We start from the raw sequence: 16,245 nt of genomic DNA on the forward strand, positions 1-16,245 counted from the left end.
AGGAAGGAAGGAAGGAAGGAAGGAAGGAAAGAGAGAAAGAAAAGAAAGAAAGAAAGAGAAAGAAAGAAAAGAAAAAGAAAGAAAGAAGAAAGAAAGAAAGAAAGAAAGAAAAGAAAGAAAGAAAGAAAGAAAGAAAGAAAGAAAGAAAGAAAGAAAGGAAGGAAGGAAGGAAGGAAGGAAGGAAGGAAGGAAGGAAGGAAGGAAGGAAGGAAGGAAGGAAGGAAGGAAGGAAGGAAGGAAGGAAGGAAGGAGAGAAAGAAAGAAGGAAAAGAAAAATACTTTCAAAGCTCTAACATGGGCTGCCAGCAACCCCTGCTCCTGGGCCCCTCCTTAGCTCAGTGTGGCGGCAGCAGAGACAGCCCTTTTGCGTCTGTTTGTTTTGTTTTGTTTTTTATGCTAGTTCCCATGGCCAGAGGGCAGGCTCTGTTGAGGTATGTGGTTGGGCTAAGGAAGAGTCAAGGATGAAGGTAGGTTTGGCTCACAAAACATTTCAGGAGCTTTGTTTGAGATAGAGTCTTGCTCTCTCGCCAGGCTGGAGTGCAGTGGCACCATCTCAGCTCACTGCAACCTCCACCTCCGGGGTTCAAGCGATTCTACTGCCTTAGCCTCCTGAGTAGCTGAGACTACAGGTATATGCCACCATGGCTGGCTAATTTTTGTATTTTTAGTAGAGACAGGGTTTCACCATGTTGGCCAGGCTGGTCTTGAACTACTGACCTCAGGTGATCCACTCACTTCAGCCTCCCAAGGTGCCAGGATTACAGGCATAAGCCACCATGCCCAGCTTCGAGGTACTTTTTTAAGAAACATCAGAGGTGACCTTCATCTCAGAATATGGGATGAAATGCTGGAAGACAGGAGTAGGTTTGAAGGTTTGTCTTTCTTCTTCCTGACCTCCTCCCACCACGGAGGGAAGGAGAAGAAAACCCAAGGTGTTAAGAGGGGAGAGGGATGGGAGTTCCTGGGTCCCAGGCTCAAAGTTGAAAATGAAGAACATATACATTGGAGCATTCCCAAACTGGAACAACACCCTCCATAACTGTCTCAAACTCTCAAGGGACGTCAGGTGAAACTTCTTTAAGATAATCGCAGGTAGATGAGAGTGAGAGGAAGAGTCACATTGAGTGAAAACTCACCTAATTTTAAGAATACTTTAAAAGCAACGTGACTCCTTTTACTGGAGCAGGCATTATTGTGATGTCACTGTAGAGGGGTTTAACAGGAAGTCTGAACCTTTTCATGAAAATGTGAATGTTCTGCCATCACATTCCCTACTTCGTGTCCTTCAAAGTAATTACATTTCCATTTCAACAGTAGTAGAGTTTCTTCTGATACTGCATATGAAACTCTCACCACCCCCCACACCCAGTGATAAAGTAAGGAACAAATACATAAAATGAAAATTCTATGGAATTTTCTATGGAAACACATAGTCCCAATATTTATTCTTAAGAAAAATATTAAAACTCATACTAATTTGGAAGGGAAAATTAAAATGTCACCTGAAATTAAAATTCGCTGTTTTCTAGACACAAAGAAAACCAAATTTTCTTCATCCAGCTGGGAAGCAATAGGATCTTCTTCAGAGGAGAAGTATCCGAAGATCTGAAATCCCAAACAGCACATGTAAATATGCACCATGTCTCAGGCTATAGAGTAACAGATTTCATGTTGGCTGAATTTAAAGTCTAATTTGGATTAACAGCCAACACCTTGTTTTATGAATGTCAGGGGATTCCCTATACCAGGAGACAGTTTAATACAGCAGTCCCCAACCTTTTTGATACCAGGCACCAGTTTCACGGGACACTTCACTTTTTTTTTTTTTTTTGAGACTAGTCTTGCTCTGCCACCTAGTCTGGAGTGCAATGGTGTGACCTCGGCTCACCGCAATCTCCACTTCCCAGGTTCAAGCAATTCTGCCTCAGCCTCCCGAGTAGCTGGGATTACAGGTGCTTGCCACTGAGCCTGGCCTATTTTTTTGTATTTTTATTGGAAACGGGGTTTCATCTTATTGGCCAGGCTGGTCTTGAACTCCTGACCTTGTGATCCACTCACCCTGACCTCCCAAAGTTCTGGGATTATAGGTGAGCCACAGCACCCAGCCAGAAGACACTTTTCCCATGCAGCAGGGTGGGGGATGGTTTCAGGATGAAACTGTTCCACCTCAGATCATCAGGCATTATATTTTCATAAGGAGCACACAATCTTAGATCCCTCATATGCACAGTTCACAACAGGGTTCACACTTTTGTGAGAATCAATGCCACTGCTAATCTGAGAGGAGGCAGAGCTTAGGCAGTGATCCTCACTCACCCATTGATCACCTCCTGCTGTGTGGCCCAGTTCCTAACAGGCATGGAACTGATGGGGCTGGGGACCCCTGGTTTAATATACTCAACAAACCGTACACTGATAATGCATGATTTCTGAATAGTTACGGATTCTTCTTTTCAATAGAACTGACGCTCAGACTGATAGGTCTATTCAGAGCTGGTGCTTATTTGCAAATCAAATCAGTCTTCAACATGCAGGGCCCCAGCTGAGAACTTTGACACTGAGTTTGGCCACTCTCAGATGACTATCTTAACCATTTTCCACGGATTTTTCAGGACTAGATTTTTTTTTTTTTTTTAATCCTTGTTGGGGGGGGGTTTAATGCCTGTTGGTGGGAATTTAAGAATTTCTTTATTTAAGTTTCCAAATCCTACTCTCTAGGCATGGCATGAGTATAAATTACTATGAAAAAAAAATCCTGAAGAAGAAGAGCTCTTATTTGTAAACTGTCAAATTATATAACTCTGAAAAATGAAGAAAATAAGATAGCTATTCTTCAATTGTCTTATTAATTAACCAACAGAAATAAAATTCTTATAAATTAGTGAGAGAACTTAAAAATAATTACGTATTTACATTTTTAATTAGTAAAATGCTTATAATTAACGTCATATAATTAGTATATCAGTATTTCTCATAACGTTGAATGCACGAAATGAACTGAGGAGTTTTTTTGAAATATCAATGTGCATACTAACCACACAGGAATCTTGTTAAAATGCAAATTTGGCTTTAGTAGGTCTGGGGTGGGGTCTGAGAATCTGCATTTCTAAGAAGCTTTTCATGAGAGATCATTGAGTTTAAAGGAACCAGTGACTAAATAACTGGATTGGAACTAAATCAAAAGCAGCAATATGCCAGTTTGTTTTAACAATATTTATTTAGATGTTAGATGATGGCTTAACATTTTATTAATATTTTAATATGTGTCCCGTCATCAGGTGTTTCACAAATGTTACCACTTCTTCATTTATAGTCCCCATGCTCAAACCTCCCAACATACGATTATCGCAATTATTCTCCACAGTTAGATTCCATTCTGTGGGAAAATCGGGCTCATGGAGACTTTCTTGTATTTTCCCACCAGCAAAATTAGCACTCAATAAAAGCTTAGCTTATTATCTCCTCAGAAATCACCACTCATTTTTTATGGGTACAAAAACTCTAGGTTAGATATCTAATTCCCTCTGAAGGATGGAGAAAATAAAAGGAAAATTAATAGAGCTGTGTTGGAGTGGACAGTAAGGTTTTGTTACTGCAATGTTTGGCATCATTTATTGATTCAATATTCAGGTAACAATCATGTATCTATCTGTACCTTAGCCTGTATCATTTGAACTCTTAACACCCCTTTATGGCATTTGAACTCTTTTTTTTTTTTTTTTTTGAGACGGAGTTTCACTCTTGTTACCCAGGCTGGAGTGCAATGGCGCGATCTCGGCTCACCGCAACCTCCGCCTCCTGGGTTCAGGCAATTCTCCTGCCTCAGCCTCCTGAGTAGCTGGGATTACAGGCATGCGCCACCACGCCCAGCTGATTTTTTTTTTTTTTGTATTTTTAGTAGAGACGGGGTTTCACCATGTTGACCAGGATGGTCTCGAGCTCTTGACCTCGTGATTCACCCGCCTCGGCCTCCCAAAGTGCTGGGATTACAGGCTTGAGCTACCGCGCCCGGCGGCATTTGAACTCTTTACACCCCTTTACTCAAAGCTGTTGAGTCAGATGGTCCAGTGTCAGGGTTCAGACTGTACAATGAATTGATACTTGAAAAAATACCTTCACCTTCTGAAGTTTTAACTTCCTCATCAGTAGAAGAAAAGAACAGCCTTCTGAATTTTGTTTTTGTTTGTTTTATTGAGGTTTAAATGACATAATATATATCATTATGTATATCTTGATGTATATCCTTATGTCATGTCAAAATGAGCATTTTGCACCATGCCTGGCATATAGTAATCCTTTTAAAACATTAACTATTGTTATCATTGGAAAGCCTACATTGAGAAGGCCTCACGGGAGAGAGAAAAATAAATGATAAGTTATATCTAGACCACAGCCACTAATGAGAACAGTAGGCTGTCTTTAAGCATAGTATTTTAAAACCATCAGTCCATTTATGGACAAGGTTTTTTTTCTGATAAGTTTAGTCAGGTGGGCACTTCGATAAACTGATTGTGTATGAAACTTTGCCGGGAAAGTTATATGACTTCTACAGACAGTCAGGCCCTGAGAGGGAAATTCCCTCCTAACCTGTCATTTCCCTGTGGTTCCTGCTTCCTTTCTTACCCAGTTTAGAATTGGTGGTCTGTCACCTCAATCATACATTTCCACGATCCTCCATCCCTTCACACCACTGCATTGACCAGGCAAGAAACACCACTACTGGGTGGAATGTCCTTTATTCCTTGCACCCACACTACTGTGAGTGATCACTCCATAGAGAAAGTCTCCCAGCCCCACGGATGGGGCCATCAATCATTCTCGAGCTCCAACCTTTTGGGGCTTTGGTGCCACTCAGCCATCATCCCATGTTTCCCTAAGTGAAATCTTCAATTGTCAAAAGAAAGAATGTCAAACTCTTCTGCTCTCATCAAACATATGACTCTACCTCCTTGTCACTCAGCTGCTGACCTCGCCTCCTGCTTCAGATGATAACAGAAGCCACCAGACAAGAGCTTCCTCAGCTTCTCGCCGTTGTAGCTCCAAACCAACCTAGTTCTGAAGCCTTCCTTCATTCCCTTCTCCCTCCCTCCCTCCCTTCCTTTCCTCCTTCCTTCCCTTTTAAAGGAAGATATGTTTCTCTTTTCCCAGTGCTAATCCCTCCACCTGTTGTCTGCATCCCATTCCCTTTAATCTCTTCAGAGGCTGTCTTCTTTTACCTCCCTCAGAATCTTCAACATCTTTCTAATTACTGACTTTTCCTTTCAGCATTCAGACACATGCAAATCTCTCCCATCTTAAAAATAAAAATACAAAACGCCTTTCAAAGTCAGTTACAGGTAATATAGCAATAGTTCTCCTATTTTTGCTTTTGTCTTCTCTAGCTTCCAAGGGCTACACCTCCTGACATTTTGTTTTCTGTTGGTTGTAACAGCAGGCATACTCTTATTGAACTTTGACACTTTCCTCTATGAATTGGTTTTCGACAGTTGCCAAAACAAATGACCACAACAGTAGAAATTTAAAACAACAATGGTTTCAGCTCATTGGCTATTAGTTCAGTAGGTCAGAAGTCCAGTACTGTTCTTAATTTCCTCAAATAAGGGTGTCAGTAGAGATGTATTCTTTGCTGGAGACTTTGAGGAAAGAATCTACTTCCAAGTGCATTGGGATTGTTGGTCTGAAGCCCTGCTCTGGGCTGGCTGTCAGCTGGTGCTGCCGTTAGCTCCAGGAGGTCTCTATCCAGTCCTAGAACATGGGCCCCTACATCTCAGCAAGAACAATGGAGCTTCAAGTGCTCCTCGTGCTTGGAATCTCTCTTCCATCTTCCTCTTCCGTTTCTAAGGGCTCATCTGATTAGTTTGGACCCACCTAGATACTCCAGGATGATTTTCTCATTTAAAGGTTAAGTGATTAGTGTTGGGGTCACCCCATGTTGGCCATCATGTTGGGGTCACCACCTGCCAGTGTCCGTCCCACAGACCGCAGCTGCACAATGGATGAAAAAATGCACTCACACACAGAATACAGTGAACAAGTGGGCTGAGAGGTCATGAGCCTCTCACAGAGAGAGATTGCAGCTACATGACACTCACTAGCTCACCTCTTCACCATTTATTCAGTATAGATTTAATAACAGAGGCTTTAAGTCAACACACTTGTAGAGAAAGATTAAAGGCCAGGTTCTGATGCCCAAAGTAAACACCATTAGTTGATAATAACTCTGGTTAACCTCCCATCATGAGGGCCAACGGGCTCAAAGTTTCGTTTTAAGACCACATGAGTAAACAAGTCAGTTAAGTAAACTCCCCCACATACCCTAGCTATTTGCTTTACTTATTAACTAAACCCAAAGGGGATTTAGGCTGCCTTCAGCCAAAACTTCTACTGAAAATATGAAAAAAACTTTAGGTCTTTCAAAAGGGTTTGAAACTATTCTGTAACTTTCTCTACTATTTTTCCCTTAATATTTTTGCCAGCAGCCTGAGTGAATTCCTACAGATTAGTACCTTAATTCCATCTGCATAGCTCCTTTCCAGCAGTGCCTATGTTCATGTTTGATGGAATAAACGGGAGACAGGAATCTTGGGGGAGAGGGACACCTTCAGAATTCCACCAATCACACTCTTGTTTTAGAAACACAACTTGGTACAATTTAAATTACTTATGCAAAGTAGACAATTGATAAATGTTGGCAGCAAATTTAACCTCAGAGAATAGTGTGAAATAATAATTTTCAGATGTGTAATGATAATGGTGATGATGATTCTTTGTTTCTACATTAATGAATTCCAATGTTTATCAGAGGTGGGAGAACTCTACACCATATATGCTGTCATCTAATTTGAAATTATGTCTCATAGATCAATGATACCCATACTTAAAGTGCAGTTTACAGACAGTCATTTAACTTTAATTTTCGTGGAGATAGTGCCAAGGTATCAAGTGTCTAAGAACAGATGTGAGAGGAAATTCAGGAGCAATGTCCTATGCAAGGCAGTATAAAGTGCTTTAGGAATTGGTCATGGGTCCAAATCTTGGTTGCACTGTCTACTAGTAACATGACCTCAAGCAAGTTTCTTAATTTCTCTGTACTTGAGTCTTTCCCATGTGTAAAATAAGGATAATCAGTAATAATTCCCATGTTATGCCCTGTTATAAGGATTAAATGAGGAAGTGTATGATTAGATTACTCAGTAATGAGAAAGATTAGCAAGTACTTAGAATGCACCAAGTGCCAGGTACTAGCTTAATCAATGTGAACATTTGAGTAATTACAATTCCTAATCTTTCCAGAGACAGTACAGGAAACAGAATTCAAGTAACCTCCTTGCTAATTTAAAACTGCCCACTAAGCACTCTTGTTACTTACCCAAACAACACATCAGCTATGCATTTTATCATGCATATATTTTATCATCACATCTACATGTAGAGAGATGGCAGAATGTGGACATATGCTCTCATGAAAATAATAAATTTTGTTATTTTCACTTGTAAATAACACAATATTACAATGCTCACCAAAAAATAACTTCCAAAGGATACTAAAAATATCAAATTACTAGATTTTTTCAGAAAAATGTAGATATACCAGATAAACTCCTTCAGAAGCAACAGTAAAAGTTTTACATTTCGAAAGAAAATGTTTCAAGCAAATAATGTTGTTAAAGACCAAAAAGTATCCCTTTCTCCTGTGATGAGCCACACCCTCTAGGATCTCAAATTTCTCTTTCAACCTTTTCAGTCTCAGTGTAGTAATTGTGCCTGTGACAAGATTTGAGTATTTTATCACATATATATATATATATATATATATATATATATATATATAATATATTATGACTATTAGAGTGTTAATTTTATTTTAACTATGCTATTTAAAAGTCTTGCTCCAGGCTTTAAGTGATTCATTTTTTAACTTCATTTTTATCTGATTATATAAGGAGCATATGTTCATTGTAGAACATATGGAGAAAATAAAAAGCCAATAGAAGAAAATAAAAACCTGCCTGCAACTTATTTTTTAACCTATTCTGGAACATTCTTTTAACATTTTTGAAGTTAGCAAATATAATTTTAGATTCATAATAATTCATTTTAAATTCACTTTTGGGAGGGAACACAATTATAGGCATCCCATATGGTGTTGTATGCCTCTTCTTTGGATTAATTTGTAGTATGCTCCTAAAAAATGTGTTTATAAGTTGCTCAGTGGACACCCAGGCTAAAATGGCATTGTAAGAAATGTAGACTGTGTCTGCACCAGACTCTCCCATTAACTAGCTTTAGAAACTTAAGGCAGTCATATTTCTTTTGATCTATTTACATTAAATTGTTTCAATATAAATTGAAGGAGCAGGTCTAGATAATGTTTAGGTGAGTTATAAGATGTCATTATTCTACGAATTTCAAATTTTCCAAGTGCCCTTGCATAAAAAAGTCTTGAAAAAGAAAGTGCCATTTTCTGTGGCATTGCTACCACAAAGGGATGTGTATTTGGAATAAGATTTGTATGTCTGTGCCTGGGTTTAAAAGAATAAATCTTGTTTTTATTACCTGATACAATTAATATTAACTGATTAAGAAAACACCTAGGTAATCCATGCTGAAATGAAGTTAGTCTCCTAGCACTGAGTTTTCATTTTATAGATGACGGATCTGAAGCCCAGAAAGGTTAGGTCACATGGCTTAAAATATTTCATGCCTCTTAGGAGCACTGACACAAATAGCTTGTGAGAAAAATGACAGGACAATAAAAGAAGAAACTTCCTGCCCCATTTTTTTTAAACCTCAGGTGATTCTTTATACACATACAGTGTGCCAAAGGCTGGCCATGAATTTTCCTATTAAACTTGCATATAATTTATAGGAAACCAAATGATGTAACAGAATAATGTTATAATCTTCTTTTCCTCCTCCTCCTCCTCTTCTTCTTCCTCCTTTCTTCTTTCTTCTTCATCCTCTTCCTCTTCCTCTTCTTCTTTCTCCTTCTCCTTTTCCTTCTTCATACAGACAGGGTCTTACCATGTTGCTCAGCCTGGTCTCATACTCCTAGGCTCAAGCAATCCTCCTGCCTTGGCCTCTCAAAGTGCTAAGATTACAGGCATTAGACACCGAGCCTGGCCCCAGGATAATGTCACATGAAGTTACTACATAAAGAGGGACGTAAATCTCAACTCCAAGATGAAAACAAACTTTCTGTGCAGCTTTAGATAAGTCAATTAACCTTTTTGTGTTTTTTCTCATCTTTATCATTTCAATACCATATCCTCCATAATCTACATTGTGCGGCTATTGTGAAGATTAAATGAGAAACTGAAAAGAAGGTGCTTGAAAAAAAGAAGATATTTTTACAAATGAAGGAAGATTATGATGTTCTAACTAGTAAGGGAAAGAGAAGGAGCAGATGTCAGAGAGAATGAGGTTTGATTTCCTCATCTGTAAAACCAAAAAATATATCTAATTTATTTTAGAATAGTATTTCATTCAGAGACCAAATTCTCAGTTACTGTAGAATTCCATGTAAATTGATTTACCACGGAGTGCTTTGTCTCATTTGTTGGCATATATGGGATATCTTTAGAGCATTGCTTTTCTGAATCTAAGTGTGTAACATAATACATACAGACTTTTCTAATTTCCAAATGTGTATAATTTTTATACTGACATGAAACACTTGTGAGACACATATTTTCACATTTTAAGTGGTCCAATATGATTGCATTAGGTATTCATGCACGTAAACCATTGAGAGTGTGAGAAATATTCATAAGAAAATAGAGAAGAGTGAGAAAATGTGATTCTCAAAATCACATCTATTTAATGACATGTATTCAAGTTATCAATCTATAGGAGACTATCCAAAGGGTTTACAAAGTGTGATAGAGATTAGATCCTGGAACAAAAAAACAAAACAATGCATTCATGTTGCACACTTAACACGATTTAGGGGAAAAAACAGTCATTTCTGTGTGGCTGCAAAGTAGCTGTTTCACTGTTCATTTGATTTCTAAAAATCTTTGGGTGACTAAGAGCTCTTGTTAAATACATATATGTCTTCTACTGTATTGAATTAGTATATTTGTATAAAAAAAAAGCCATGATTGCATTTGCAGTGATGCTTTTAGATCCAGGCCAAGGGACCTATGCCTTTAGAGTAGCGCTGTCCAACTGAACTTTCTGCAATGATGAAATATTCTGTAATCTGTCTTGTATAATACAAATAGCCACATGCAAATATTGAGCACTTGAATGAAACTAGTACCACTGAGGAGCTGAATTTCTAACTTAATTTAAATGTAAGTAGCCCATGTGGCTAGCAGTTACTTTGTCGAACAGCACAGCTTTAGAGGGCCCCACTCTAGTTTTTTCTGTGGAAGTTAATGGGCCCTCGTCTACCAGGAGTCCATAACAATGTTTTTAAACCATGCCCTAGATTCCTTGTACCCCAGAATTCTCTCCCCAAAGGGGCCAAGTCTACTTTTAAGGCCCGTGAAGCCTCTTATCCACCATATGAGCATGGGTTGCACACTGTTGCTGTGTATATCACTAGCTCTGAGGGGTGGCCAAGGAATAGTGGTTTGTGGAGGTGAAGATATGGAAGAGTTTAGACACGTGGGCTGTGGTGTCCATAGGTGAGCACATGGCCCCTCATGATGTAAGATGGAGATAGTAATGGCAAAAGAAGGTAGAGGGGTCAGGGCCAGCTTTCCCCTTGTCTTCATGTTTCACTGTGAAATGGCAAGTAGTGTGACACTAAACTTTAAGTCAATTTGGGAACAGTTGGTATCTTTACAAACAGCCTCTCAATTATTTTTCTGCTGAGTGTTTTCAACAGAGCTATCCCATGATATTTTCTCCTGTTTGTTGCTCTTGTGAATGGAATCTTTTTATTTTCTTGTTCGTTTTAGTGAAAGAGTGAGGTAGTTACTTCTGGTGTTTGTGGAAATTATTGATTCTTCCACGTACATATTTTTTGAACTCTCTCAGTTCTAATAATTTGCCATATAATTCTCTTGGATATTCTTGGTAGAATATCCACAAATAATGACAATTTTGTATTTTTAAATAATTGATTAGATATCAATTCAATTGTTTCCTCTTTCCCCACATCTTTGCATTGCTTACAACCTCCAATAAATTGTTGAAGATTAGAGGCAATAATAGGCATCCTTTTCTTGTTCTTGACTTTAATGGGATTGTGTCTAGTATTTCAGCATTAAATATGATCCTTGCGTAAATATGTTTCTGGTAAATCCCTATGGTAGACCTATTCTAAAATGACCTCCTCTTCCCTCCCACACAAAGTTGCACTTTTATATAATCTCTACCCCTTAAATATGGTAGAACCTATGACTTACTTCTAACTAAGAGAATATGACAAATATGATGAGCTGTTTCACCCATGATTATTTTTCATTATATAAAATTTCCTCTTATCAGACTATAATGAGAAAAATTCTGCTGGCCTTGAAGATGCAAAGCTATGAACTGCCAGTATAGAGGGCCACATGGTGGGAGCTGCAGGCAGCTTCTAGGAAAAGAGGGAAGCCGCCAGCCTCCAGTCAACAAGAAGCTGAGGCCCTCAGACTTAAAAGAGCAATGCACTGAATTCTGCCAACCACCTGAATGAGCTTGGAAGCAGATTCTTCCCGAGCGGAGCTTCCAAATGAGAACCTAGCCTTGCCAGCACCTTGACTGCAGCTTTAGGATACCCTAAGCAGAGGATCAGTGAAGCTCTCCCAGACTCCTGATCCATGCAAACTATGAAATGTATTTCTTTCTATTGCTAAATGTATGATAATTTAGTACAGTAGCAACAGAATACTAATACAGTCATTTCCCTTTGTCAAATTAATGGAATTTTCTATTATTTCTGTTCTGCTAAGATTATTTTTCTTTTTAAAGCAAGGATAGCTATTGAATTTTTATTAGGCAACTTTTCTACATTTAATTTTACTTTACTTTAAGGTTGGAAGTCTGCAAACATTTTTTGGAACAAGCTAGGTGGCAAATATTTTAGGCCTGCGGCCATTCAGCCTCTGTCAAAACTAAGCAATTCTTCTATTGTAGCATGTAAGCAAGTATGGCCAATTTGTAAATGAGTGAGCATTGCTGTGTTCCCATAAACTTCATTTACAACAATGGTGACTGTTTATCCAGATTTGGCCCATAGGCCTTAGTTTGCTGACCTTGGATTGAGATTAGCATGTTAGTTTTTCTCCCCTGACTTGTTAAAATGAAGTATGTTTCTGGCTTTTCTAATATTGAACCACACTTTGCTGGGGTAAATTGCACTTGGAAATAATTTGTAATGCACTGCTGGATTCAATTTGTTAACATTTTATTTAGGAGTTTAGAATTTATATTTCTATGTAATATTGGCTTATAGTTCCCTGACATTTTGTCTACGTTCAGTTCAGTGTTATTTTAGCTTCATAAAATGAATTGGATAGCTTTTCAGCTTTCCTATGTTATAGAAACATGCATACAACATGGAAATTATATATTCCTTAAGGGCTTAGTAGAAACTTTTTTGTTTGCATTTTGTCCCAAAATTAATTAATTTGTTTTTTTATTTGGGTGATATGGAGGATATGGCTTTCTTTTATTTTAGGTTTTTAATTTATTATATCAGGTTTATTAATATTTTCTTTTTAGCCTAATGTGGTCAATTTTGTGATGGCTCCGTATATATTTGAAAGAGATGCATTTTTTCTGTGTCTTGGGTTTAAATTCTCCTTATACATATCCATTGGCTTATAAAATGTGGTATTCAAATCCCTTGAATTCTTACTTTTTTTGTTTATTATCTCTATTGATTTTTTTAAAAAGAACCAGATAACTTACAAAAATTATTTAATTCTCTGTATGGATATGTGCAATTTTTTTAAGAACAAATACCATACTGATCAGAAAACAACTCAGGGAACATAACAGGTAGTCAATGGTAGCCTCTTTCCTTATATTAATAATTTGGATGCACTGATAATTTGTGTACATTGACCCCATTGAAAAGAAATATCTCATATAGAGTGAAATGAAGACCATTAAAATCTTGGTTGTTGGTAAAGGCATGCATAGCTCTTCCAACTGGCAGCTTGGTCTGAAAGTATTTAAGAGTTACTTATTAATAACACAGCTAAATAGCTACCTACTTTACCCACTTTCATTTGTGGGCAGTGACCAAGTCTTAATGGGTGTTAAGTATTGAAACATGACACATGCTCATTGTGGTTCAACCCCTGTGAGAGTAACACTTTGTTTTAATTATTTATTCCAAACTTAGAAAAATAATACTTCGATTTCATATTATGAACATGAAATGAGACTACCTCACACCAGTCTGCAGATGCATCCGTGTTGTTGCATAGTCTCCTGTAAAAGCGTTTCACATCTTGATTCTTCACATCTGGACCAAAGAGCTCCTTCACTGATGCATAAAACTTGTCATAATCAATTGCATCTGCATTGAAAAATGTACAGTCCATTTTCATCAAATTCCAAGGACTACCTTTTGTATTTCAGCTACATTTTAAATTTCCTAACCTTCTATTTTCTTATCTCAATCTATAAGAACCAGATTCATCTGCATTTTAATGACCTTGTCTTTGCATAATACTAAGAAAGAAGAATGAAGCTGGAGGCATCACACTACCTGACTTCAAACCATACTACAAGACTGGAGTAGCCCAAAGCATGGTACTGGTACAAGAACACACACAAAGACCAATCGAACAGACTAGAGATCCCAAAAGTAAGACTGTCCACCTGCAACCATCTGGTTTTCTATAAACTTGACAAAAGCAAGCAATGGGGAAAGGATTCCCATTTAACAAATGGTGCTGGGAGGACTGGCTAGCCATATGCAGAAAATTGAAACTGGAACCCTTCCTTATACTATTTACAAAAATCAACTCAAGATGGATTAAAGACTTAAATGGAAGACCCAACCCTAGAAGAAAATCTAGGCAATACCATTCAGGACAGAGGCACCGGCAAAGATTTCATGATGAAGATATCAAAAGCAATTGCAAGAGAAGCAAAAATTGACAAATTTAATCTAATTAAACTTAAGAGCTTCTGTACAGCAAAAGAAACTATCATCAGAGTGAACAGAACCTATAGAATGGGAGAAAATTTTCTGCAATCTTATGAGGCAACTAAACAGTTACTTAGCTGTTTTACATTTATTTACACCAACCAGTACAAGATACAAGTTTCACTGTAAATATCACTGGATGAGGATAACGAGACTTTCTTGTCCTGGAATAATTTTAATTCCACCAGGTCATTCACAAAATTTAAGTGCAATACTTTTGGACAAATTCCTTCAATCTACTTGATATCATTTTTGAGGTATACCTTGTTCCATTAAAAACATTCTCTCTAGTTCTTAGTTCCTTAATTGTAATAGTGAGAGGTAGGCTTTATTTTCCAATATTTGTTAATACATATGAATTTGTGCCAGTCAGTATTAACAGCCTGACAAAAGTTAAGATTACATTTCTCCCTTCTCCTCCCTCTTTCTTAGGCCACTCTGTCATAAAAGTTAACTTGTCTAGCAGTATGTAGTTTTCATCAAATCTTAAAAGCTAAAGAGAAAGAAAAGTAATGTGGCTTTGTGATTGTGAGTTTCTTAATGAGAGCAAGGTCAACTTGTGCATTTAGAACACATTGAAGGAGTACCTTCTGGACACCAGACCCTGTGCCAGCCTGAGGTTCAGAAAACCTTCAAAACAACCACAGGCCAATGGTGGAGGAGAAGGGGCAGGAATGAATGAACACATTAATATCAACTTCAGCAGGTTAAATGCAGCAGGTAAATTCCTCAAGATGATAATAAGCTATATTAACAATGCTAAGGATGCCTTTGCTTAGGGAAAGTTTGGAAGTTTTTACAAAGAGGTGATATTTGATTTGGTCTTGAAAGATGAGCAAGAGTTTGCAGGCACCAAAAAAAAAAGCACTCCTTATTGGGGAATAACATGGGCAAAATCAGAGTCATTAAGAGGATGACATGTTTGGAAATGCCAAGAAGTTTGTGTTAGGGAAGAAGAGTCATGAAGGGCAATGCCAGGAGTTGAGACTAAAAAGGTGGGCTGAGGCAAGCTGTGAAAGGCCTTGCATGCCAAGTTAGTATATATGATTTTAGAGGTGAGCTAATAAACCAGGAATATGGCAGATCAATAATTTTTTAAAATAAAAAACTCTTGGCAGAAGTATAGAGAAACGATTAACTCGGCAAGAAGACTATTGTAGTAATAGTCTGTTGTAATAAGCCAATAGATAGATACCATGACATGGTGAAAGGTTACAGAGGCTGAGTATCCATTATCTAAAATACTTGGAACTAGAAGTATTTCAGATTATGGATTTTTTTCAGATTTTGGGATATTTGCATATACTGTATATAGTGAGATTATTTTGGGAATAGGACACAAGTTTAAACAAAAAATTTATTTACACTTAATATACACCTTATACATATAGCCTGGGGGTAATTTTATACAACAGTTTTAATAATTCTGTACATGAAACAAAGTTCGTATGCACTGAATCATCAGAAAGCAAATATTTGTATGTCATTATCTCATGTCAGCTCTCAAAAAGTTTTGAATTTTGGAGCATTTTAGTCTTACATTTAAGTCGCCTGGCATTTTTTGATTAGGGATTTTTTGATTATCCTGTACCAAGATATCTGGCTTATGAAACGAGTTAGACAGTAGCTATGCTCTAAGACTGGGATAGAACACCAGTAAGCAAAGCTCAAGGAGAAAAAGAAGCAAAGAAAGAACGGAGCTGGGAAAAAATAAGAATGATATGAAGGAAGATGCAGGACAAGGAAGTTTCTTGAAGCAGAGGCAGCTAACAGTGTTAATGCAGTGCAATGGCCAAGTAGGCTGGAAAATGAAAACAATTTATTGAATTTGGCAAGTATATTAGGTTATCAGATACCTTGGTTAAAGCATTTTCAGCAAAGCGGTCAGAGAAGCCAGACCTGAGTAGATTTAAAGTTAAATGGTGATACAGTGGGGAAATTCAGCGGAGAAGCAAAGGAGAGGCATACAGTCGTAGCTTAAAGAAAAGAGGGCACTTTGGGAGGCCGAGGCGGGTGGATCATGAGGTCAAGAGATCGAGACCATTCTGGTCAACATGGTGAAACCCTGTCTCTACTAAAAATACAAAAAAAAATTAACTGGGCATGGTGGCGCGTGCCTGTAATCCCAGCTACTCAGGAGGCTG

The 16,245-nt window shown here is 37.8% G+C and overlaps 1 protein-coding gene across 3 annotated transcripts in view; it reads right to left on the reverse strand.

Moving 5' to 3' along the window:
* The window catches only part of WDR64 (WD repeat domain 64), a 160,511-nt gene that overhangs the window by 130,308 nt on the left and 13,958 nt on the right, over nt 1-16,245 (reverse strand). For all 3 annotated transcript variants that reach the window (XM_032242228.1, XM_032242230.1, XM_032242229.1), the window contains exons 2-3: nt 13,335-13,465; nt 1,503-1,605 (exon numbers count right to left, since the gene is read on the reverse strand). Coding sequence is in view for 1 of the 3 variants with exons in the window: in XM_032242230.1 (XP_032098121.1) it covers nt 1,503-1,605; nt 13,335-13,465 (234 nt within the window). In the remaining 2 variants the exon portion in view is untranslated. The remainder of the gene's footprint in view (nt 1-1,502; nt 1,606-13,334; nt 13,466-16,245) is intronic.

Source organism: Sapajus apella, unplaced genomic scaffold (assembly GCF_009761245.1).
Source record: "Sapajus apella isolate SASKATOON/1434 unplaced genomic scaffold, GSC_monkey_1.0 scaffold49, whole genome shotgun sequence".
Lineage (NCBI taxonomy): Eukaryota > Metazoa > Chordata > Mammalia > Primates > Cebidae > Sapajus > Sapajus apella.